This window comes from Sciurus carolinensis, chromosome 7 (assembly GCF_902686445.1).
Source record: "Sciurus carolinensis chromosome 7, mSciCar1.2, whole genome shotgun sequence".
Taxonomy (NCBI): Eukaryota; Metazoa; Chordata; class Mammalia; order Rodentia; family Sciuridae; genus Sciurus; species Sciurus carolinensis.
The window spans coordinates 30,027,651-30,054,037 of NC_062219.1; the positions used below are offsets into that span (position 1 = coordinate 30,027,651).

The 26,387-nt window shown below is 36.0% G+C and overlaps 1 protein-coding gene across 10 annotated transcripts in view; it reads left to right on the top strand.

Moving 5' to 3' along the window:
- Ahi1 (Abelson helper integration site 1) overlaps positions 1–26,387 on the top strand; it is a 185,378-nt gene that overhangs the window by 146,707 nt on the left and 12,284 nt on the right. For 6 of the 10 annotated variants that reach the window (XR_007109403.1, XM_047557598.1, XM_047557603.1 and 3 more), the window contains 2 exons: positions 3,265–3,362; positions 21,605–21,663. Coding sequence is in view for 9 of the 10 variants with exons in the window: in XM_047557598.1 (XP_047413554.1) it covers positions 3,265–3,362; positions 21,605–21,663 (157 nt within the window). In the remaining variant the exon portion in view is untranslated. Of the gene's footprint in view, positions 1–3,264; positions 3,363–19,388; positions 19,435–21,604; positions 21,664–26,387 lie in introns of all 10 variants that reach the window. The other 4 variants (XM_047557604.1, XM_047557605.1, XM_047557601.1 and 1 more) reach the window with 4 other exon arrangements.

A 26,387-nucleotide genomic window follows, 5' to 3' on the forward strand; every position in this document is an offset into this window, starting at 1 on the left:
AATCTTTGCATACATTTGCCAATGGGTATTGCTTTTCATACTCATGATGCAAACAAAACAAAACAAAACAAAAAACTAAAAAGAAAAAAGAGGAGGTACTATTATGTCCCAGAACTACTGCATTCTGTATTTGGAATGTTTGCTGATTGCACTCATCATCCCAGGGACCTGCCCTGTGGCTTCAGCTTTCTCCCTTAGCTCCTTTTACCCTGCCATTGACTTCACACAGTTTCATCAGCTCAGTGACTCCTCAGCTGACCAGCGTCCTCAGAACCCAACGTCCTCAGTTCTCCAACCCCCACTCTTCGATTTTGCACACCTCAGTCCTAGCTGGTTACCTGCTAAAACAAAAGGACAATAGGTTGTTTCATCTCAAGTACATTAAACCTTCCTCTGTGAAAGAAAAAAATGAACTAGAGAAGAAATTCCAAATACAATTTCTGAAAGCTATAGATTCATAGCCAGGCCTTGAGAGGTGAAAATAGAACTGACAGAACCTGAAAATAAAGACAATAATTGTTTTAGAAAGGGGAAATGTATGGTAATGCTTCTTCAGAAGAACGCCTCCTGTCAGCAGTTAGCTTGCAGTGTGGAGAAAGCACAACACCCAGGGGCCATGAAGACTACCTTCTAATACTAGCTCAGCAACTTACAAGGAGGTGCCACAGTTTCCTCTTGTGAAACAAAGAAATTGAGCTATATCAATTCTAACTTTCTTCCAGAAACACAGAAATCACATGATTCTGATTTGAAATGTAGTAAATGGAGAACACTGTTTAAATATTTTTTGTTAAGTCTTCTGTTTCCACAAAGAAGTAATTGTTACAAATAATGGTTGGTTTTCAGGCTAGTCTGTGAAACCCCATCTAACCCAAACCATGACTGAACAAAGGTACTATTGATTCCTAACCTAAGTTCTGAATTTTGAGAGCAAAAGAGATGGGAGAAAGGAGAATTTGTTTTCTCCTTGATTACTGAGTGCTGGTCTAAGTTTAGATAGAACTATCTTTTGCACCTTCGTACCACTGTCTGTACCCTAATCATTCCCAGTGCCCTTCTGCCCATTTTCTCAAGTGACCTCAAGTCTCATTGCAGATCCTTTCCCCAGCTTACCTGCCCCTTCAGCAAACTCCTCCCCTTTACAATGCTATGTATCTCCAAATTACCTACTTCCCTCTCTGGCAACATAATTCTTAATTATTTCTGTGCCACTTTTTAAATTATTTTTTTCCTAAATAACAAATGGCTGCTAGCTTTTAAATGTACTTCTCTTATAGGTATATATTTATGTTTAAAAGAGAACACATATGGAGAAAACTTAAGATGGAGTGGAAGGGAGAAATTTTAGGACAGGCTAATAACTGAGTACATGTAAGACAGCATTTAAGTCAAATAAACTCAGTACTTCTAACTTCCAGATTGTCAAAAATATCCATGTTTGCCTTCCTCTCCTTCTCAGTAATAGCTCTTGCACAGAATTGATAGCCAAGGTTAAAAAGGGGTAACTCCTGTTTAGAAATAAAGAGCTGCCATATAATCATAACCACTTTGGAGGATTTGGTAATTTTAACTAGGTATTATAATCCATTGTTCCCTTAAGAGTCAAGTGAAAACATTTACACTTTTTTTTTTCATTTGGAAATATAAGAAGGTTGTGTGTTTTCACAGATGGTGGTATTAGGTGCTTTAACTTCAGTTTAAAGCAATAACCTCTTAGGCTTACAAGTCTTGACAGGTTAGATATTTGGTCTAAAGTGAGTTAAATCTAATAAAATTTGTTTTTCTTTCATAATAATCAAGTCAAATCTCTGAAACATATTACAGTGATGGTTGATGGTTGCACACAGAATTAATTTCTTGTCTCAAGACCATCCTGCAAATGACAAAATTCCTTATTATATCCCAGAATAATTGATGTTTTCTTTTGGCATCAGTCACTGTTTCTTGAAAAAGCACTATAAAGGCCAAAATAAATGGGAGTAGTGGGGGGAAATCTTAGAATACCCACGAATATAATAATTCTCACACTTCATCAGAAGTTATTTCCTTTCCCTTTTATTCTGCTTTTTACTTGGGTTTAACAAAAACTGAACTGCCTGGTTTTTACACTTGAAAAAAAGACTCTCAGCAGCATATTCCACTCTAAAAATAGTAAGAGGAATTATCCCTGATCTTTATCTGAAGCCAAATATGCAAAGCAAATAATCTAAAGGAGTCTATATATATATATGAACAGAATCTGTACCCACTGTTCAATTGAGAACCATCTCCTTTAAGAGAACAGTACGGTGGCAGAAGATTACACCATTATTATGAAGGACTTATTCTCTTTGTATCTTAAGCCACTGGAAAGAAGAACATGATCAGCTTCCCTTAATCATATCTAACACCCTTTTCTGTAAGAGATAAAGAAACCCAATAATAATACCAACCCATATCCAAAGCCAGCTAATATATCTTACAATCTTAGTTGTATAGTTTTGATCAAATATAGTTTAACATTTTCTCCAATTCAGAGTTTCTTTTAACCAAAATAGATTTTTGTTTTAACTCTTTAAAATTCCCACATAGCTCTATGGATTCAATATCCTATGTAGATTTCATTGATGATATAGATTGGAATAGTAGATTGTAAGACTCTAAGATTCAACACTATAGATTCAACATCATTTATAGTCCTAAATCCATGCTTACTCATTTCATTCTGTCTTCCCAATTTATCTTGTCCCTGCACCTCTGCCTGGTAAAAACCTGCCTATTCAAAGTCCATCACACCCCCACATCTTCCTTTCAGCATTTTTAATCTCCATATCACTTTGTCTTTGTTGTTACTATCTTTCAAATAATACCACATTTTATTTTATATTGCAGTCACTTATGAACATGTCTATCCTTGACCAGATTGTAAGCTCCTTGAGAGCAAAACTGTCTTTTGATCATCTTTCTATCTCCAAAGTACCTAGCAGTCAACCTTACATACAACAGGTTCCTGGTGAATGTGTATTGAGATAAAATGAAGTAAGCATCTCTCTGACCATATTGTAAGTGAGAATGGTACTATCCTGCTGATTAAAATTGTTCAATCATAACTAATGTTTAAGACTACAAATTGGCATCATGAATAAGTGCTACATAGCTTGTTGCTATATCAAGGAATTGAACACTGAGTCCTCTTTAATTTCATATCTGCCCCCTCTATTCCTGTTACCCTCCTCGAAACAGTGCTTCTCAATTTATATACATGAATTACTTTTTCACTTCCAGCCCTATATCAAGAACTGCCTCCAGAGATAAAGGAGCGATCCCCTCCTTTAACCCCCAAGGAAAAAACCAAAACAGAAAAGCCCTCAGCAACTCCAAAGGTAATTGTTCTCAAAAATATGTGTTGCATATTAGTTTTTTTCACTCTCTCTGCATAAAATGTTCCTAATGTTCATGCTTGTAATCCTTCATTGTTCACATTACTATTTTTTTGATCTTTGCACCAACGTTATGAAATACATAAGGCAAATGTTGTTATAGCCATTTTCCAGATAAGGAAACTAAGGAGGCTCAGAGAAAATAAGTAGATCCCCCAAGTCACAGTCTTAGTTATGAAATGTTTTCCCAAAGTAGAACTCATGATATTAAGTATGATGCTGTTTCCACTCTATACTTGTTTCTTCAACTTTGATAACTGCTGCTACTGTCAGCCCCACCTAGGAGGTACACATTTAAGCTAGAGGTCACTGGAGTCCACACAGTAAATGTGTTCTCTCTTTCTGGAGTATTCCTTTTACTTGCCAGTAATCTAAAACACTTTCAAGTTTAACTGAATATGGATGTGTTATTAGTCAGATAAATGTGGGATATTTCTTTTTTGTTGTTGTTTTGTTTTGTCTGTGCCATCAGATTCCTCAGGGATATCATTCACTATTCTTTGGATTTTAGTAGTACTTCAGTGGAAAGATTTAATAAGCAGTGTCCCATCATGTATATATTGCTTATTATACTTGTTTTGTTAAGTGATAGTGGCTCTTGCCTTAGTCTGAGTAGCCTTACTGTTTCTTGACTGGTGAACTGACAGATATACCTTTTTTTTTTTTACAAATATCTTCAAGAAACATCATTATAATATCATGATAAAGTTATTTTGTCAGTTGAACCTGTCATGTATCATTCAGCCTTTGAACCTGTATTTATTGAGTTCCTACTTCCAGGCCAAATATTTTTAGTCCCCACCAAAACAGGAGTGAATAGACAAGATACTTGCCCTTCAGGAGCCCACAAGCTAATGGATGAGAAACTAGTGAGCAGGAAATTCCAGCAGACCCGGAACTATAAGGAGACCGTAGGCACAATACATTGGGAACACACTGGAAGAAAGCCTTTAATAAAATCTACTCTGGGGAGTCAAGAGTTCCCAGAGAGTTCAAGTGCTTGGCTTGAGACTTCTAAGATGGAAAAACATGTTCTGTGTAGATGAACTTAGAAAAACAATTGAGGGGAAAAAAATTCATAATACCTTATTTCAGTGACGTATGGTATGCAATGATTAGGTCTGAAGAACATGGAACATGGGTCTAATGGAGAGAGGACAAGAGAAATGCAGGAACCAGGTCATGGTGAACCTAGTGTACTGTGCTAAAACGCTTTGATTTTATCCTCCAGGCAATGGGGATTACTTGAAGGAGCTAACCCAGGGAGTGACATAAAAGGATTTGCATGTTAAAGAGATCATTTTAGGACCTGGGGATGTAACTCAGTGACAGAGTGCTTGCATGTGTGAGTCCCTGGGTTGGATCTGCAGCACTAGAGGTGGGGGTAGGTATTGTCTAGTGACAGCATAGTGGTTGGATAAGAGGTAACTAAGACCTAGTGCAAGGAAATTAGTTAGGAATCCATAGAAATAAAATATAAAAACCTGAACTAGTGCGAATAGAGGGGTCGGGAAATAAGGTATAATTGCCAGAATTTTCTGATTCAGTGGCTGTGATTAGTGAAGGAATGTAGGATTTTTCTAAGGATCCTAGCTTATTATATAGCTGAATAGATGGTGTTACTGCAGGAATTACTAAGCGAGCAAGGAAGATTTGAGGAGATAGAGACAAGGGACAATAAAGAGTAGGAGATAAGCTCAGTTTTAGACATCTCAATTTATTAGTGTCTGTAGTGCTACCAGATAGAAATATTTACCAAGGGTCAGAAATGCAGGATTGAATTTTGAGACAAGATTGAGCTTCAAAATCAAATGAAGAGTAATTAGTATATTCATTGTATTATATCAGTAGGTAGAAGCTTGTAATAGAGACAATGGCTCAGAAAGAGTGTTGTCAAGTTCTAAGAGACAGCCAAAGGTAAAACTCAGTTGAACACTAGTGTAAGGGAATTCAAAGAAAAAGAAAATGATTAAGAAAAATAGTTAAAAGAAAGAAAAAAAAAATGTGCCTTGGAAGCTAGGAAAGGTTCAAGGACAGTATAGTCATAAATAGCCAAGCACGTAGTACTCAAGAGGATCCTGGTAGCTCTGCACCAGTATCAGTGGAGTAATGAGGATTAAGGGTAGATTAAAAATTGAATGGAACCTCAGCAAGGGAACTCATGGATGTCATTCTCAACACTTCACTTAAAAGAATTAAAAGAGATTGAACAGTGTTTAGAAGGGTGACCGGGCATTTAGGAGTGAATTTTTTTTTTAAATATTGGAGAGACATATAAAATTATATATTAAGGAGACAAAGCCAATGAACATGTTCAAGATCCATAAAAGACACCAACAATACAGGTGGATCTTGGAGGAAGTAGGAAGGTTTTTTTGTTGTTGTTTTGTTTTATTTTTTAATCAGAAAGAGGTTGATAGATGAGCTTTGACTTAGAAGACTAGTTCTCACTTAATGGTGATTTTTGCCTCGCAGGAGACATTTGGCAATGTTTAGCGACATTTTTTGTTATTTCACCTAGAAGGAGGGGGGGTACTACTGGCATCTAGTGGATAGAGGTCATGGATGTTGCTAAACCTTCTAGAATGCAGAGGACAGCTCCCTTCAACAAAGAAATATCTAGCAAAAAATGTCAGCAGCGCTGAGCTTAGAGCAATACCTTTCTAAGGCAAGTAAATATGTATGATAATGAAAATAAGTTGATATAGTTGAAGTACAGAAATTAAGAATATCTTTGTGTTCTCCAAAATAGAAATCAAAGTCCACTTCTAATATAAGGGACAAAGGAATGAGATAGGGTCTCAAGAGAAAAAGAGACCATTTGAATTACCTCCAAGGAAAGTAGGAGCAGGAGCTCATTTGGGAAACGTAAAAAGATTTCTCAATAATTCTGGGAACTGCTGTTTGGATACCATAAAAATGTAGTTTCACAATTCTCTGTTGTATTTTTTTTTCTTCAGTGGTGCTCAGTATCTTGAGCATAGGAGTGGAGAAGGCAAATTCAGTTTGATATGGATTTGAACTTGTGTGTATGTTAAAGGAACCAGAGGGTAAAAGATTTGATAGCCTTGGTAAGAGTCACTGGGGTGATATACCATAAAGGATCAGTCAGATTGAAGAAGATGGAGAATCAAGAGAAGATTGACAGACTTAGAAAACTAGGTTCCCTGCAAGGTTGCAGAAAGCTGTCCCTAGAGGTGAGGCATAGAGGTGTACAGTAAAGGATTTAGCAAGCTACAGCAACTGTGGTGTTTTTAAGGCCAGAAACTCTCTTGCGTATTTAATATTTCATGTATCAAGCACTCCAGGTTATGATTGATAGAGTGTGCATCAGAACTGAAGTGAAATTAAAGGATACATTATTAAAATTGAGCTGGTTGAGGAACTAGGACCCAGAGTATTGGACAGCTTATTCTCTTCAAATTAACATTCCAAGGTGATAGAAGGAATTGGTTTATAGAGGAAACTGATGAAGCAGGAGCCATATGTCCTTAATTATTGTGTTAGAGCAGAGGTCTCATCCTTGGCCCATGTTGCAGTCACCTAAGGAATTAAAAAATTCTGAATACTGGTGACCATCACCACACCCCACAGATTGATTTAATTGGTCTAGAATGGAACGACAGTTTTCCAGGTGATTTTAATGTGGCAGTCAACACTAAGAACCATAGTGTTAGAGTGACCACAGGTCCAAATGTGGGTAGCAGCCACAAAGATGAGTAGAGGGTGTTATAGCGAGGTGTTAGACATCTGAAGAGAAGTGCTTTGGAAGTGCAGTAGCCTAAAATCAGCAGAAGAGAGCTAAGAGGAAGCCAGTGTTAACTCCTGGCTTCCATGGTTCACAGTTGGATATGTGCAAAAACAACCTGCGCTACAAGGAACTGAAAGAAAGGGAAAATGATTTCTTAGTATAACAACAGTTTCAAGTAACAGCAAGAATATAAAGTGATGGTTGCCTACAACAATTTGAGTACTACAAAGAATACAGTCAAAAGAACTGGCAAGGCAAGAATTGAAATTCAACTATCTACAAATGTTACATGTGTAAAATTACCCATTGTTCAGAATTTGGCATCAGATTTAAGAATTTAGGCAGATGCTTGTCTTATCAGGCTGTTATAACAAATCTGCAATAGACCAATGGCTTAAACAACAAACATATATTTCTTACAGCTCTAGAGAATGGGAAATCCAAACTCAAGGTGCTGATAGATCCAGGGTCTGATGAAGGCCAGCTTTCTGGTTTTCAGCTCTGTTGCATTCTCACAAGGCAGAGGGCAGAGAGAGAAATCTCTCTTGTGTCTCTTCTTATTAAAGCACTAATCTCATTCTTGAGGACTCCACCCTCATGACCTCATTACCTCCCAAAACTATCACATGGAGGGTTAGAATTTCAACATATGATTTCATGGAGAAACAAGCATGCAACTCAACTCGTAATAATGCTAATTTGTACACCCTAAAAACATTTAATGCAGTGGAATCATCCATAACATTGGCATGGGGAGTCATGATAGCTAACATGTTTAGTCTATATCAAAAACTACATGCAATATTATGAAAATATGGTCTTTACTTGTGGTGACTTACTGATATCCCTGACTCCGCATCATGCTGAAATCAAGGCTTTCTAACCCCACCTCTAAACGTATTCTTATTCAGTACCCATGAATTAATTCTGCCTGAGCCAGAGGAAATTAAAGGCACTCCTGCTATTTGAATACTGTAATGTTGATATTGTCCTTCCTCTTCCTGTCTCCTAGAAGAAGAGATATATTCAAGATTCTGACACATTTACCAACAGAGCAGGTGTGTTCCTCTGTGATCCCCAGTGTGCCTGTGTTCCGGAGGATAGAGACCTCTTACTCAATTCCAAGATTCCCCAATTCTCACTACTGAGCCACTCCTCTACTTAGATGGATTCTCAGCATCATGGTCTCAGTTTACAGTGTAGTTGATTTGGGGATTTTGTGTGACTTTTTTCCTTATAGACTGATCTCCATGCTTCAGACATACCTTTACATTCATCTTAGCAGATCAGTTCTTCAGATAACTATCTTGACCCTTCACTGTCTACTTCAGGCTAATCTCACTGATGTCCAAACCCTAATTCTAATAGAGCTCAAGGAACTTATAGACATGCAAAATAAATAAAATAAAAAAGCACTGTGACACAAACCTGGCCAATTGTGCAGGTAAAGACAATATGCATCATTGACTAGGTGGGTGGAGGAAATAAATAAATAACTTTTAAAAATAAAAAACAGGTAAGGCTGGGGACAGAGCTAACATGCACGAGGCCGTGATTTCAATCCCCAGCAGTGAAAAAATAATAATAGAGAAATAAAATAGGTAAAACAAAAATGTTCAGAGGATAATACATTTAGGCAAAGGAATAGTTAAGCCCTCATGGAGGGAATGAAACTTGAATCAGGCTTTGAAGTTTAAAATACATGGATTTCTTTAGTTGAAGAAAATTATTTGATCTGCTTTAACTGAATCCATGAGTTAGAATAGAATTCTACAGGGGGCTGAGTTGTTCAGTATAGAGCACTTGTGTGGCATGCACAAGGCCCTGGATTTGATCCCTGGTCCTGCAGGAAAAAGAATGACTCGGGGAAGTGGTAGGGGGAGAGAAGTGGGGAGGAGGAAGAGAGAATTCTGCACTTATTTCTTCTCCTAAGATATAGTATATGTATATTAGACTGTTTTACTTCCCTGTAGGACAAAGTGTAAGAAATGATCTGTTTACGTAAAAAGAAGTCCCTGAGAAACATAATGTAGGCCCCATTAAAATGCTGTTGTTACATGGAGTTATGAAGCTAACAGCAAACCCTTGAGAAATATGACACTGAACTTCCTTAGTACCTGGCTAGTTACATTTTAAGTTTAGTTCCTTTATCAAAATATTTATGATTTGATTTGATCAAGATCCTGCCTTATAAGCCTACCAGATGTTTAAATTCATGTGCAAGTTTTATTATCACATGTGAGATACATTTCTTAGAAAGAACTTGAAAAGTAATCTCTTATAAATGACTTGGATTGTGTAGCGTCTGAGTTCATAGAATTGTAGAATTAATGTCAGGGAAAAGATGTTAGAGATCATCCCTGATGATTCTAGTCAACTCCTTCATTTTAGAAATGAAAATTGAGATCCAGAAAGTTAAGAGATTCATTCAAAATGACCCTGCTAATTAGAATAATGGCCTCAGTACTCTCAGGCCAGTTCCCTTCTTCCTCCACCCACCTAGTCAATGATGCATATTGTCTTTACCTGTACAATTGGCCAGGTTTGTGTCACAGTGCTTTTTTACATTCCTCTTTTATGTTTGTTTCATTGTGCCCTTTTTCATGTGGAAGTTCTAAATAGTGTGTTCTGTATGCTTTTCACTTTTGTTTTTGAGACAGTCTTGATGTATTGCCCAGGCTGGCTGCAAATTCCTGGGTTCTAGCAATCCTCCTGCTTCAGCCTGCTGAGTAGCTGGACTAGTCTCATATCTGTGCCCAGTCCTGTGCTTTTTTTCCTAAAAGAAAAAAGGAAAGAAACCTCTTTCTTTTTAAAAATTATTTTTATTCAAACTGTAGAATAAGAAGCAAAATTATGCCTTTTAACAGCTAGGTAGCTGCCACCTCTCAAAAATTTATCCAAATGGAGCACACCTGCTCTATTGGTAAATGTGCCGGGCATGTTCCAGCATTTCATCTGGCTTATTGAAATGTTGGTGGGTGATGGCAACATTGGTTGCTGATGCTTCCACTGCACAAGGAGGGAGCGAGGTTTGAATTATTCCTGAGGGTAGGCCGGAGAGTCCCCAGACAAATCAGTAACTACTTATACAACAAGGGAGTAGGAGTAGGAGAGTGTCTTCCTCGAGGCTCATTCCAGAACATTTTTACCAGTACATGCTATAAACTTCCATCTAATAGAAAAGAGAATATTGGTGCTACCAGAGAGAAAAGAAACTTGGAAGCTTTGGGGAGAAACAAAGTAGTGGTGACAGCTGGATTTTATTCTTTGTTTATATTTCAGACTCTTTTCATTTGTTTATTTTTTTGCTTTTTAGACCTTTCATTTATTTTTCTTTTTTATTTATTGGTACATTATTATAATCATATGTACTAGTGGTATTCATTATGCTATATTCATACATTAACATAACATTATTTGATCAGTCTCATTTCCCAGTACCTTCCCTTCCCCTGCTTTCTCTCCCACTGATCAACAAGTGATGCTATGTCCATGTGCAAATATACCACAATGAATCTTGCTCATATATATAATGTTCTAATTAAAATTAACAATAATCGAAGAGATGAGTAGAAATCATTGGACCTTTTATTTTTATTTATTTATTTATTTATTTTGTGCTGGGGGTTGAACTCAGGGCCTTGTGCTTACAAGGCAAGCACTCTACCGACTGAGCTATCTCCCCAGCCCTGGACCTTTTATTTTTGTTAGCCTAATTATTAATCTATATGATTCATTAATTTGGAGAGGAAAAGTATTGTTAATTTTTAAAATTTGTTTAAATTTTTTAAAGTTCTTCTACTATAAAAGTAATGTATACTCATGCTTTTAAAACTTCAGCCAATAAAGAGTAGTATAAAATGAAAAATAAGCCTTTGCCATGCTGTCACATTCATTCTAACAGTTTCTCACATATCCTTCTAAAAAGTATTCTCTGCATGTAAGAACATACATACCTATATTAATGTTGACTTGTTTTTATGAAACTAGGATTGTTCTTGATATTCTTTTTTATCAATATATCTCTGATATATTTTTGAATTATGTCAAGTTACTAAAATATATCAGGTGCAGTGGCACACACATATACTCCCAGCCACTTGAGATTCTGAGGCAGGAGGATCTTAAGTTTGAGACCAGCCTGGGCAACTTAGCAAGACCCTGTCTCATAAAATAAAAAGGAATGGAAATGTAGTTCAGCGTAGAGCACTTGCTTAGCATGTACAATGCCCTGGGTTTATTCCCCATAACCACCAAAAAAAAAAAAAAAAAATTGCTCAGATTTTTTTTTTTAATTTCTGAACATGCTTAGTTTGTTTTTCTCTATTTCCATCTAAAAAACAAAACTCATAGTTGAACGGTTCCTTTTACTTTGTGTTCAACATTGATACAACTAAGTGTGTTTTTGTATAATTGCCAGATGTAGAATAATAATTATGCATAGGAATGTTAGATTATTTCTGAAAATGTGGAGTAATTACTATGATGTTTTACTTATGTACTTTTCTAAAAACTCAATATATATATAATAATTATTGGTTTTACTATTCTAGGATAATTATAAAAATAATCCATTATAGCTTATCTTCACATGAGGAGAAGAGTGTTTTGATTATTTTCAGTATTTTACTAGACATGTCGAGTCAATAAGAGCAAGCTGGCTTAATTCAAAAGGGCTGACTCCTCAACCAAAGTACACACTCTAATTATATTCAGATACAGCTGTTTTCTTATCTAATCCAAAACAAGAAAAGAGAACCCAAAAGGGGACAATTCCATGGTAGTTCCTCTTCCAGCCAAACATACCTACACAAAATGTTAGGTTAATGGTTCTGTCAACCTCTTAGAAAAACAGTAGACAATAAATAGATTACCTTCAATATTCATGGGTTTCTCAAACCTCTTGGACAAACAGTAGGCAATAAATAGATTACCTTCAGTATTTATGGGTTTCTCTCAGTCTTCAGAGTACGTAAAATTGTGCTGTATAACACTGTTGTCAAAAATCATTTTATATAGCCAGGGACAGTGGTACATGTCTTTAATATGAGCGACTCAGGAGACTGAAGCAGGAGGATCACAAGTTCAAGGCCATCCTCAGCAACGTAGCAAGACCCTGTCTCAAAATTTAAAAAATAAAAAAAAAGGATATAACTTAGTGTTAGAACATACCTGGGTTCAATTCCTAATACTGTGACTAATAAGAAGAATAAATAAATCATTTTACGTAGAAAAAAAAATTCCAAATGCTGTTCCTGACCAGAAGTAAATTCACATGATTCTCAATCCTAATAATAATGACTGTATTATTGTGTTAAGACCAACAACAAATTTATAATAAACGTTGTTGATTTTTTGGTGTGGTAAAATGGATTTTCCAAATATAGAAAATTAGTTACTATACAAAATCTTTGAAAACAAATTCACAGTTATTGCCTTCTTCCTTTTGCTAAAGAATAACATGTATTTAGGACTAGGGATGTGGTTCAGTGGTAAAGTGCTTGACTGAGTTGCCAAGGCTCCAGGTTCAATCCCAGCACCACCAAAAAAATAATAATAATAATAATATGTATTTATATTTTACATTAGTTTTTATTTTTACTTCAGTAATTCTGTTTGTCAGAGAAAATGTAGTGAATTAGCTCTAATTTTTTATATATATTAAATAAAAATTAACGTATGCTTAGATCTACTTTAAAGTTCCAGGAATATTTGAAGTTTTCTTCCTTTCTCAGAAGAGAACTAAATCAAAACTAACAGTATATAGTTAGGATAGTGATAAAAGTGAACTAAAATCTTAATTATAAGGAAATTAAAGCTGTTTTTAGTATTCCATGAGAATTTCAATGCAGACAACACTGATGTTTTTTTCTTTCATTATAATTGATTTAAGTAACTTTGTAACAACTATTTTAACAAAAAAGTTTTTTTAAAATGTATATTAATTTTATATAAGTGCTATTTATATTTGAAATAACATGTGAGTCTAAGGTCTAGAGAAAGAACATTCCCACAAAGAAAGGAGGTGGGACTCCATTGAGAAGACAGCAGCAGAACCAATGAGAGTCACCTCGCACCCAGATTCCACTCCCAATATTGAAGGCCTACATGTACTACATGGAGGGATGCCAAAAGCTTCCAGAGGTTCATGGAGCATCTCTCCTACCCTGATAGGGACCCACAGAGTCTTAACTCTTGAAAGTTTAGGGGCTAGTTTTGCTGCTCCTTCCCTTTTTACTTTTATACATGTGCTCTGCCATTGTATTGGGATGTGTACCTCAACCCCTGCATTCTCCTTTGAGGCAGTTGTTCTCCATGTTTCCAGGACTCTGTGACCCTCAACAGAGTGATATGCAAGCAACTTGTCTTCTCATTCTGTCTAGCCTGGGGCAGGACCCAAAGGGTTGCCAGGGGTTCTGAAATAAAGGGGCTATGAGAGAGTCCCTCTGTAGCGTTACCCCAAAACTATATTTAAAGAATTTTTCTTGATGTCTTTCTCACCCCATTAATTAAATTTTATACAAATTAATATACAGGTGAAATTATTTTCCTATTTAGTAACCCGCCTTTTAATTACTTCTTATTTGAGTCTGAATTCAGCTTCTATCACATCTCATTTTCTTATACAGATCTTCCATTTAAACTCAGAGAATGGTATAAATTCTTAATAAAGATTTCATGATTTTTCTAATAAACAGTGATAAGTTTAGAGGGCATTTTTCACATTTCTCAGTGTTATAAGCAGTGAACATTTTGTGCTTTTATAAAAAGCATTGATAGACTTATCTAAGGGAAGTATCTTTGAATGATGACTATATTTAAAGTATAAAAGAAGTGATATTACACTGGATCAAGTGTGTACCACTTGGCCCAGCACACTCTCTGACATGCTCTGTTGTTTGATAGAATAATATCGTATTTGCTGCTCGTGATATTTTCAAAGAATAACCTAAATGTCAGTAACATTTCTCTGAAAATGTGTTACAGATCTAAAGTGCGAAAGATATAATTGGGAGAACTTCCCACCAATCATTCTGTCATAAATTGTCCTTTAGATAGTGGCAGAATTGATTATCAGTCACTCTGTCTTCTGACTTGACAAGCAGCATGACCTTTTTCTGGAAGTTCTCTAAGAGTGTAGCTCTGCCGTCCTCTTGCTTTGTCAGCCACTCTATTTGAGGGTTTCTCAGCCTTGGCACTATTGGCATTTGGGACTGATAAGGCTTCACTATTGGGGAAATGTTCATTGTAGGATGTTTAACAGCATCATTGGCCTGTACTCACAAGATGCCAGAAGCATCTCTTCCCAGTCATTATAATTAAAAATAAGTTCCATACATTGCCAAATTTCCCCTAAGGGTCAAAATAATCCCCCTAACTCCCAAGTTAAGAATCATTGTTCTATTTTAATAGAAACATATGTGATATATATATTAGAATAAGAGTTTTTCCATTAAATTACAATTTTTTTCATTTTAAGATTTTGTTAATAAAATTTTGCTCTTATTATTGCATTACCTGCAAGGGTAGGAGCAGTGATGTTGAAGTTATAGAGCCCTCTGCCTAAAAACAACAGCTTGGGCTACAGCTTAGTGGTAGAACACTTGCCTAATGTGTATGAAGCCCTGGACAAGGGTGGGGGTTGTCACATAAAGATGGATCCAGCTGTTTGAGGCTCCAGGTGATGAGTAGATACAAAATATGTCAATTAATTTTAAATATCTATTGACTACTGTTTATTTCCTTTGCTTAAGAAATTAACTATGCTCATCTTTGTATAAACAATGGAAAATTAACCATGTGCTAATGTTCTGGTTATTATTACTGTGGTTATAATGATCACTATTTTGACATGGTTCTCCTTTAGGTAACATAAAAAGGGAAGAACCTAGTGTCTCTTATCCAGACAAAGCATTCATACAATAATATCTTTTTCAAACTATTGGAAGAAATTTGCTTTAATAACTTTTACTTAAACTTTTTTGTACTTATAAGTCTTTTCTCTTTCTAAAACCTGTTACTGCTTCCCCACCACTGTAGATGTATTGAGTAGTGCCTCTTGCATACTTATCTTAACACAGAGGATTTCCTGGTGATGCCACTGACCTGATTTGGGAAGAACTATTCTCTAGTGATGGGGATTAGTAGTAGGGATAGTTCAGATCCAAAAGAGGAAATGAATTATCTAAATGATAGCTCAGTTTGCAGGAATTGTAAAATATGGGGTGACGTTCTGGTGTTTCCTGCAATCTTGGTTATCTACAAGATTTCATTCTTCCCAAACCAGATCATTTGAGAATGCTGGGAAATAAGTGCATGGAAACAGCTTTATTTAGCAGTTTGATGCCAGAGCATGAAGAGCACTTGGAATGTGTAACTCATTTCACCAGCCCCCAGCCTAAGAGCAAACTGTCCATTTTTCTCACTTCTGCTCTGGTGTTTAATCATTGCTTTAAAAAAAAATCACATTTGCCTGTCTCTATGTTGGGTTTGTGATTGATTGCATCAGTGAGGCCATGGTCTTTGTCATCTTTTTTTTTTTTTTTCTTTCCGTTTGACTCATACCCCAGTTCTCTGTGGCACCTGATCAAAAAATAATTTCTGAAGCTGCTAACCTCTTATTCCAAGTTAACTTTGGCTCCTGCTTTCTTGAAGAGATGCCATCTAAAATGAACTCCCTCAAATTTTCAACCCACTTTATCTATATTTCTATAATTTTACTCTCCTTCTGTGACTGTTTTGGGGTATGGAAAAAAGAAGTGACCTTTCTATGGCAGACCTCTCTACTTGAGTTTTTGATCATTTTTCCCTCTCACATTCTTCTGGCCCTTACCCATAATTCCCCATCCTCTCTCCCCCACCTGCTTTGGCATCTTCATTGCTTAATCATTTAAAACATATTGAATGCCTGTTCTTTTTCTAGGCACTATGTTAGAATAGAGCCTGGATGGTGAAATGGTCAATAAATCAGAAGTAGATCTGCATTTAATCTAATGGGTGAAAGTGACTTTAGTGTTAAAGTGTCACAAAACTAAACATATAAACAATAAAAGGATAGTGGTGGGAAACTCGGAGGCCATTTGTTGAGAAATAGGTGAATTGGTTTTTAAGAGGAACCATATAGTTTTTAAGGAATACATTTGAATAGCACATGCAGCCAGGCATGGTGGCACACACCTATTATCCCAGCGGCTCCAGAGCCTGAGGCAGGAAGATCAGAAGTTCAAAGCCAGTCTCAGCAATTAGGCAAGGCCTAAGCAACTTAGTGAAACCCTGTCTCTAAATAAAATGTAAAAAGGGCTGGGAATGTGGCTTGGTGGTTAAGTGCCCCTGAGTTTAATCTCCAGTAACCAAAAAAAGAAAGAAAGAAAAAGAGAGAGCATGTGCAAAAGTCTAACCTGGCTCAATATTGCATCATGACTGGAGATTAGGATGCAAGGTTGAAAGGAGAAAGAGTTGAACCTGAAAAAAATGAACAGAATCAAGAGGGTCCTTGTATGTCATATTAAAGAGCAGGAATTTATTCTGAGGATAGGAGGAAGCCATTTGAAGCATCCTAAAGCTCATTCTAGGTCTGGGTATGTAGCTCAACAGTAGAGCATGTGTTTAGTTTTTGTGCTTAGCATTGGTTCAGTCCCTGACACCAACAAAGACCAAATAAGCTCATCTAGAAACTCTGTAAATATTGAAAAAAGCAGCTGGGTTCCATGGCGTAAGCCTTTAATCAAAACCAGCAGCTCGGGAGACTAAGGCTGGAAGATCTTGAATTCGAAGCCAGCCTCAGCCTAAGAGAGGCACTAAGCAATTCACTGAGACCCTGCCTCTAAATAAAAACACAAATTAGGACTGGGGATGTGACTCAGTAGTCGAGTATCCCTGAGTTCAATCCCTGGTACCCCCAAAAAGCATAGATTGGAAAAAGCAGTTAGGAAATAAGACCAGTGGGGGCTGTTGCAATAATCCAAGCCAGAAATAATGAGGAGCAAGAATTTGGTGACTAAATCCATGTGAAGGAAAAGAATTGTAGGGTTTTCATTTGAACATCTAAGAATTTAAAACACAGAATGTGTGCAGTAGCCAGTTGCAGATATCTTGCAGGCCTGAGACTCAGGAGAGATTTGCTAGAAGCTCAGGTTTACAAGGTGTTTTGATGAAATGGATGAATCAAGTGTGTTTTCAGATAAACTGTTGTGCTGAAACTAGCTTAACTGAAAAGCAAAACAATTGCCCAGTCATTTTGAAGAAAACACAAGATCCCAGTTCAGACTTTTTATTTGGAAATCCTTAGCGTAAATGTACTTGTTACATAGGAATAGAGGAGTTTAGAGAAGGAAAAGGGTAAATGTAGAAGGCAGGCCTAAAGGAACATGAATATTTTAAGAGCGAACTGAAGACAGAGAACTTGGGGAGAATGGTGCTGTATAAAAGCTACTGCCTGATACATCCTCTGCTCTCTGCCCATAGCAGTCTCCATTCTTCCATTGTCCAGTCTGTAATGTGCCTTTTACCTGCCTGCTGGAGATACCTTCTTAAAATAGAAAGAAAGTCATGTGATATGTCAGCACAGAAATCAACTTTAGTTGGTTCTGTATTTTTCATGGAGTCCAGTTCTCTTTTAAGTTTTTAATGTAGGTCTTACTGCTCAATGGTAGAAGTTTTGATCTGTTTTTCCTTATCTTCCAAACCATCCTTCTGAATATGTTGCCTTTAAAGACATATCCCTCAAACCTTTGCTCACTCTACTTTCTCAAATTGTTACCTTTTTTTCCTTCTCCAGTTATCAGAATGTCATTCACCCCCTCAGATCTAGTTAGATGCTCTGTCCTCTGAATCCTTCTCAAAAACCTCCATTCCTAAGTTAAGGCCTCTCTTCCTTTATTTCCATGCATTTTCCCCCCCTAGTTGGTTATTTACACACCTTTTCCTCATGGTCAGAGAACAGGGGCTCCTGCTCACTCAGGTTTGCATCCATAGGGTGTCTAACACAGTGCAAAGCTCTTAGAGTGGGACTCCGTATGTATTAGGTTTTGGTTTTGGCATGATAAGTATCCAAAACTATAATCATGAAATCAAAGTGGTCTTTGCTCTGTTACAAATATGGTTCTAGAAATCACATCTCAATGCAGAGGATTTTTTTTAAAGGGAGAGTATTATAGTTGAAGGATTTAGCATCAAATAAATCAGATACATCATCAGTAATAAATTCTAAAATCAAAATCAACTCCAAACTAGATGAATATATCAAACTTTGCTCCTTGAAACAGAATTTAGCAATCAAGGAAACCTTGTAAGAGCTCACCTAGTCTAGTGGTTTTCAAACTGTTGTCTATAGAGGGCTCTCAGGATAGGACTGGGTACTCAGGGGGTGCCAGGCCATGCAAACCCTAATTTCACCTAGAGTGATTTTATTTTCTCATGTTTATTTATATATGAGACTTTCAAACAAAGTCGTATTGGAAAGAAGTTTGCTATTACATCAGTTTGAAAACACTAGCATAACCTTCAGACTACTTCTGTATTGTTGGAACTCTGGGCCTCCATTTCCTCATCTGCAAAATAAGAGAATGGTGCTATGATAGCTTGTGCTTTTATGCTAAGCCCCCTTATTCCTTTCCAAGGGAAAAAAAAAAAAAACCAAGAGAGGTTAAGTGACTTACTCAGGCCTCACAGAGTTACTAACAGAACCAGAACTAGAATTTAACTACCAACCTTGACATTTTTCCTCTCATGCATCATTTTTTTAAAAATTCCTAAAAAGCAGATATAAGCAAACTATAGATATTATTTAGAAAAGATAGATATATGAGCACATATATAAGCTGCATATTAAAATGAGCTATACCATGTAATATATTTGCCTTATTTAAAGCTGGTATGCTAGCTACAACCTGCATTGATTAAACATTTACCTGATTTTATGTTCATTCTCCAAGTTTATAGAAATATTTGGGTTAGTTGTTTGCATGGCCCATTTCTCTTTTATGAAGCAATTTATGAGTTGTTTTCTTCTTGATAAATCTTCACATAATCAGTGGAAGCATTTAAAATCATTTCATTAATCATTCTTTCATGTTTAAGTCTCATTGCATCTAAATTGAAAAGCATCCCTAAGAAGTTGTGAGGTTTTGGGAAGTAAGAGTCTCTAGATTCTGCTCCTTTCATTCATCTTCTTCACTTTGCTCATCTTCCTCTCTTCATCCCCTCCTCTCCAAATCAAGGGTATCCATGAAGAGGAAACGAAGTCACAAAACAACTGTCTGAGAGGTGTGTGTGGAAAGGAGGGAAAGAAGGGCAGTCATGCTCCTTGGCCTTGTTGATGTTGGGGGGCATTTATGGGCTGATCGCATTGCAGCCTTGGGGGCTTTTTTGTTTAAAGATAAAATAAAACAGCTCACAGAGACACCTCCTTCTTCCCCCTCCTTCTGCCTCCATGAGTCACTACCCATATGGCGCTGCTGCTGAGACCAAGGAATGAGTGAGTAAAGGTGTTTAGAAGTGAAGTATTGGTCCTAATTAAATAAGTGTCCTTTGCAAATAAGTGTTAAAACTTTGAAATATGGATCCCTTACTAATTTAGAATTTATAGGATTTGAAGATAGGCTAAGGCATCTTTTACATTATAAAAAAGGAATTGGGTGTGTCAGTCATAGTAATGTAGTAATATGGTAGAAAAGATGGCAGGGAACAACCTACCTAAAACAAACTTTCTAAGGATATCACAGCATCCATTGCAAATGAACAAACTGTTACAGGCAGGATTGGTAAGACCTGCCCATGGCAACATGGTATAGCTTTGACTTAACAGTGATGCATAATGCAGTCTGACTTCTCTCCCCTGGACCTCTTGAATAGGTTCAAATTGATAATAACATCTGATCAGAGCTATATGTCAAGTTCTTTTCTTAAAAAATCTGGTAGTTTTACCAAGTTTCATATACATGACATCTATCTGTGGTAAGATGTTGCACTTATCATGAGCACAGACACAGAAATATTTATTTCATGTAAAGAATAAAGCATCTTACCTTTAATTTGATTACTGTGTTTAGAATTTATTTCATAAGCCTGTAAAGGAACCAGAGAAATTATGTTGATGATTAATGCTTTGTGAGTTAAGTTTTGATGGTTTTCTTTGCTTGTTGCTCTATTGGATGAGAGCAGACAGACTATTCTGCAATTTGCGTTAATCCTTGAATTTGAAATTTTCCATTTGTATGTACTTCTTTCCAAAACATATTTCAACTGAGTCTAATCAACTTCCCTAGAGAAAAATCCATGAGTCTTTGGTTCTTTTGTTGTTGGGGGTCACTTACTACAATACCCACCTTTAACCTCTAAGTCTTCTCATTCTTTAATTCTTTATTAATTGCTTGATTTAAAGTTATATGGCTAATAATAATAATCACATAATTAGGGTGCAGAAAAGCATAACATCCTCTTGAAATCTTTATGATAAGCAAAGTAATACTTGTTTAAAAATACTCAGTGCCAAATCTTGCAGAAATCTAATTTCAAAGGAGGATATCTAAAAGGCACAATGAACTTCTTTAGAGATAACACTGGGAAAGCATTAGTTACTAATCAAAACCGAAAGAAAATGTTGTAATCCTTTTCTTTCATTTCATTTTATTTTGTTTTGTTTTCTGAATTTTTAAATTTAAATAATTATGTAGATGTCTACCTCATATATAATTGAAAATTTTAATAACAATATATATTTTCTTGGGAAATATGAAATGAATCCTTTCCATAACATCTAATTTTCTCTTTAAAAAAACTTTTGCAATCTGTTTTATAGCAACATTGGATTGATTTATAAAATACTATTTATCATTCAAATACTGTTTCCCACAGTACACTTTCATTTGGAGCTCATATTTATTCTAGAAGCATCCAACACTCAAGAGTATAATTTGGTACCACAGAAAGTACTTATTTGTTTTTCTCACAAAGTTGCCATTAATAAAACAAGATACACTAAACACATTTTGTAAAAGATTTAAAGAACTTTCAAATTCAAAATCTTGCACACAGTTCCATAAGAATCACTATAAAAATATGGAAACTACTGAAGATAACAAAGGAAAGATGCAATGTTGAAAGATAAGGTTAGCACTTTTGTAATACACCACATAATATTAGATTTATAATATACCACAAAATATTTAGACTGATAAACAAGCCATATTTTTTGCCATACATCTGAAAGCCGATTTTGTTTATAAAGAGGGCTTACAATATCAGGAGAACTGCTTCCTTGGTTTTCCAGAAGAGTGAATATTTTTCTTGATAGACATTGCATTCTGACATAGACATTCTTATTCAGAACGGGTATGTTCTCTCCTCATTCAGGAAGTTGGTAGGTTTTCAGCATGTGAATATTGACTGGGTTTTCTTCCCTCATTTTTGACTAACTACTTTTCTTCTTCCACAGCAGTCAGTCAATAAGGACAAGTCCCAGGATTTCAGACTGGGCTCACAATCAGTGACACAGTAAGCAACTTTTCTTTCTAAATAATTTGCAGTGATAAATAGTTAAGGTTTGTGTCTGTTTTTTGTTACTGTTTTTTAGGATAATTTCTCCATTTCCTATTTTCTTTGTGTATGATCATACTACAAGTTAAAATTCAGATAAATGATTTTGAAATGAGTTTAACGAGTTTACACTGAAGTGAAAATTTGTTGGACCTTGAGAATGTGTCTTATTTCAAAACCATAATAATTGACATTAAATAATAGCACACTAAACTTTCAAGGACCTGTTTTGTCATTTACTTTTGTTTGAGTAACATATTGAAATAATATCAGCTGAAAAGAAGTGATATGGTAAAGTAAATATGCCTCAATATAGGCATTAAATAAAAAGAATAATACTCAACTCATCATCATTGTATATTGTCTCTAACTGCTTAACAAGTTTGAGTAACTTATTTCGAGGTATTTAAAAGATCTCTGGGGAAGGTTTTATATATAGATATATTTGGAACTTACTATGTCACAATATATAAAAAGAAAATCTATCTAATCTCAAAAAATTTTACATCAAAACCTTCCCAAAATATTTCTCAATTTTTGTCATTTAAGATTATCTTTTGGACCTAATATTAAGCCCAAACTGCACATTCATACTATATTACTAACAAACTATAACATGAGTGTAATGACTGTGATGTGCCCTCCACCGCCCCCAACATACACATGGGTGCATGCTTACTGACATGTGCACACACAATCCCTGCTGAATTTCCTGCAGGAAAGCATTAATTCAAATTAACCCTGCTATGTACTTTGAGACTTTGAAGAATAATTTGTCTCTCCTTCAAAAAGTTCTGATTCAAATTACAGTAGTTTACTGGAATTGTCAAATAAAGCCATGCAGTTTTTCACAAGACAGTATTTCATTCTACAGATGCAAGATGTGTAATTTTTAAATGGGTTTTAAAAGAGTCACAAAATTATAACCTAGATGATACCTTAGAAATTCTTTCTATAACCTCTGTTTTTGTAGTAGAGCAAAGCACACACTTAATCAGAGCATGGACCAAGACCTAAATCTCCTGATTCTCAGACTACTTGGTTTTTTGTTTGTCTCTTCTTTAACTGGATTCAGTATCCTTAGGAAGGTATCATTTTGTAGGGTTTTTTTTTTGTTGTTGTTGTTGTTGAAAGATAAGATCTACTTGATAAATATATATTTAGCCCTGTATAGCTTCAGAGTACATTCACCCGTGTTTTCACATTTGATCCTCACAACATCCCTGAGAGAGAGACTGTATAGTATCCTGACCCCTGTTTTACCAATAGAGAAAAAAAGATCTGAAAACCTATGACCTGGGTTCCTGGATGTGGTATGTGGCAGATGCAGTACCAGAACACAGGTCCTCTTGATTCCAGGCTGCTCTTCTTTCCTTGCTCTCCCTCCACCTGTCCCACAGTACAGACACATACCCCAGGTCTCTCAGTTTTTTGTTTTTATCTGCCAAGTATGTTTTTAGTTCTAATTTATGAAAATTTAAATTTTACATAATAGTAGATAGTATAGTCACTGACCCTAAAGCGCTTATACCCAATGACAAATTACACATATAGAAAACAAACTGATAGAAGGACTGACTGTTTCAGCAACCAAATCAATAACTATATTAATACCTTTGAGGAACAATGATCTGTCTTTGAACATGTTTTATAAATTTTTTTAGAACTTGGGCTGGGGAATGTAGTTCAGTGGTAGAACACTTGCCTCGCTTGTCCGTGAGGCCCTGAGTTTAATCCCCAGGACTTCAAAAACAAAAACAAAGAAACAAAACTTTTTACTAAATATTATGTAAATGAAAGCGTGTATAGACATATACCACACTCTGACTGAATTGAGTAGCTATTCTCAGTTGATACACAGATCCATACCATGCCCTCCAAATTAAAGTTCAGTGTCATAGACATCTCAGTTTTTAAAGGTTGTCAGGGTAGCTTAGCTTCTCTTTTTGCATAGAACTCACGTAAGAATTTTCTGGAATTTTTTAGTTTCATAAGAAAATTGGGTATGTCCATATGCACCAGTTTATCTAAAGTCTTTGGACTCTCCCTGTACTTATAATTTCTTAGAAGTAAGAATGAATTAAGTTGTCAAGTTGATGATAGAATACTGTAGCCTGGTATATACAAATGAGTCCATTGTACCCCAGTAAATGGACAAAGGTTAATTTTTTGTTTGTTTCTTATCCTATTCTTTTTGTGTGTATGTGTGTGGCGGCGGGGGGGGGGGGGGGGGTCCAGTCACTTTTGTGCACACTTACATTCATTTTAATAAAGCCACACTTTATTTTTAGGATATCAAGGAGAAACTTTTATAGCTTAATTTTCTTGAAAGTCTTGAATTTTCACCTTTTGTACTTCATGTATGTTCTTCATTTATTAACTGATGCCCAAGTTGGAGTTTGTAATGAAGTTTCTATAAAATCCTTAATAAGTAATACTAGTATTCCCTAGTTAAAATCCTTAATAAGTAATACTAGAATTCCCTAGGTATTCACATATTCTATATTGAGTTTTGTTGAGTTTTGTTTTTCTGGTTTTTAACATTAGAAGGCTTTATGCCACTAAAAGCTTTGGTCAGAGAGATTAATTCAGATGATCAATCTTACTGAAGTCCTTTATTTTTAAATGCTCAAATGCCAACTAAATAAATGAACTATATAGCACAGCCATCAGTACCAAGTAACCCATCACCTCTCCACTATATATATTTATCCATCTTTATTTATTTATTTATAACATTCCTATTCTAGGCTTATTTCTTTTTTCTACATAAGGATCACTTGCAACTTTTCTAAGTTGTTTATTATCCAATTTTCAGCCTTTATCTTGCTCGTCATCCTCGTTTCTGAAACCAAAACCATCCATTGTCCCATGTGACACCACAGAGTACTCAGCTCTGAGCTTGGTGCATTGAGAGATATAAAAAAGTATCACAGGGAAGATGAGGAAATAGAAGGAAACAAAGTATATAATTGGGTAGAAAATGGTGTGAAACATGTTGTAATTACAGAAAAAGAGGAGTCAAGTCGCTTGGGAAGGCCGTAGGGGGGAGTAAGGCTTAAATTGAGCTTTGACATCAATGGGGCATTTGCTTGTGATGCAGGAAGGAAGCAGGTATTTCAGACTGAAGAAGCAAATCACAGTAAAGATAGGAGAAGCTAGCAAAGGGGGAGCGGGGGTGGGAGGAAAATCACTAATTGGTGGTTTGGGGTTGGGGATTTGCAAAGAGAGAAAAATATCAGGCTAGAAATTATGCTCTTAAAGAATCTAGTGTGAGGGAATTTGGGAGCAGCAGATGATGGGAAGGTGAGACTAGGAGACATATCATGCTGCATTTGCCCAGCATTTTACATGAGCAAACCAGGCTCATGTATAGTCAGGAATTTGGTCTTGTTCTAGACTTTGATGCTGCTAATAGAAAGAGGAAAATCAGGAACATTATTTCCAGGTGAACAGTAGTGGTTCATTTGTGAGAATCAATCCAGTGAAGGAAATGTTGATCATCTATTCTCTGCACTAGGCATCTGTTCTCTGTACCTAGGTATTGTGCTAGATGCTGAAATGCACTAATAAATGGTATACAGTATGCATCTTGGAGGAGTGCTCAGTGTGGCAAGGAAAATAGACTTCCTTCATTTGTGTACTCATTTGCTAAGTTGAGATTTACTGAACATCTACCATGTCTCAATGTTCTAGGCACTAGGAACACAACAGTAAACACAAAAATCCTGGCCATAGAGAACTAACATTTTGCTGGGCACTGTACCTTACATTTGTAATCCCAGCAGCTAGGGAGGCTGAGGCAGGAGGATTGCAAGTTCAAAGCCAGCCTCAACAAAATGAGGCCCTAAGCAACTCAGGGAGACCCTGTCTCTAAATAAAATACAAAATAGACCTGGGGATATGGCTCAGTGGTTGAGTATCCCTGAATTGAATTCCTGGTACCAAAAATTAAAAAGATAAAAAGATAACATTTTGTTTGCTTATATGTAAAAGAAGTTAAATGTCTATGGAGAAAAATAAACCATGGGTAGGGAGAGGAAAATATAAAGCCTGCAGTTGTAAATAGGAGTGATAGAGAAGATCTCACTAAGAAGAGTGGAAGGAAAAAGGGAAATGAGTGATGTGAACATGTGAACATGTGGAGAGCAAGTGTTAAGAACCCTGAGACAGGAGCATACCTGGTATCCAAAGGAACAGAAAGGAAATTGCTGGAGTTTCTGGAGTAAAGTAAGCTATTAGGAAAGAGTATATGAGATCAGGAAAAGTAGCAAGACCTTATAAACTATTGTAAGACTTTTGACTTTTACACTAAATGAAATAGGAGGCCATTAAAAGAGGAAATGACTTAGAATTTAACAAGATCATTCTGACATTTCAGGTAAGTATAGCCATTTATGGACATGTATGAAACCAGAGAAACCAGTTAACATAATATTGAAGTTGACAGTACCTTGAAAAAGAGTGGTAACGATGGAATCAGTAAGAAGAGATCAAATTTTGTGTACACATGTATATTTCTAATACTTTTAATGAGATATACTAGATGTACAATAAATTGCACATATTTAAAGTATAGTGTAAGTTTGACATAGGTACACCCCCATGAACCACCACAAGTAAATCTCCTCAAGAGTTCTCACATTCTTTTTATAATCTCTCTCTTCTACTGCTTCCCTTCC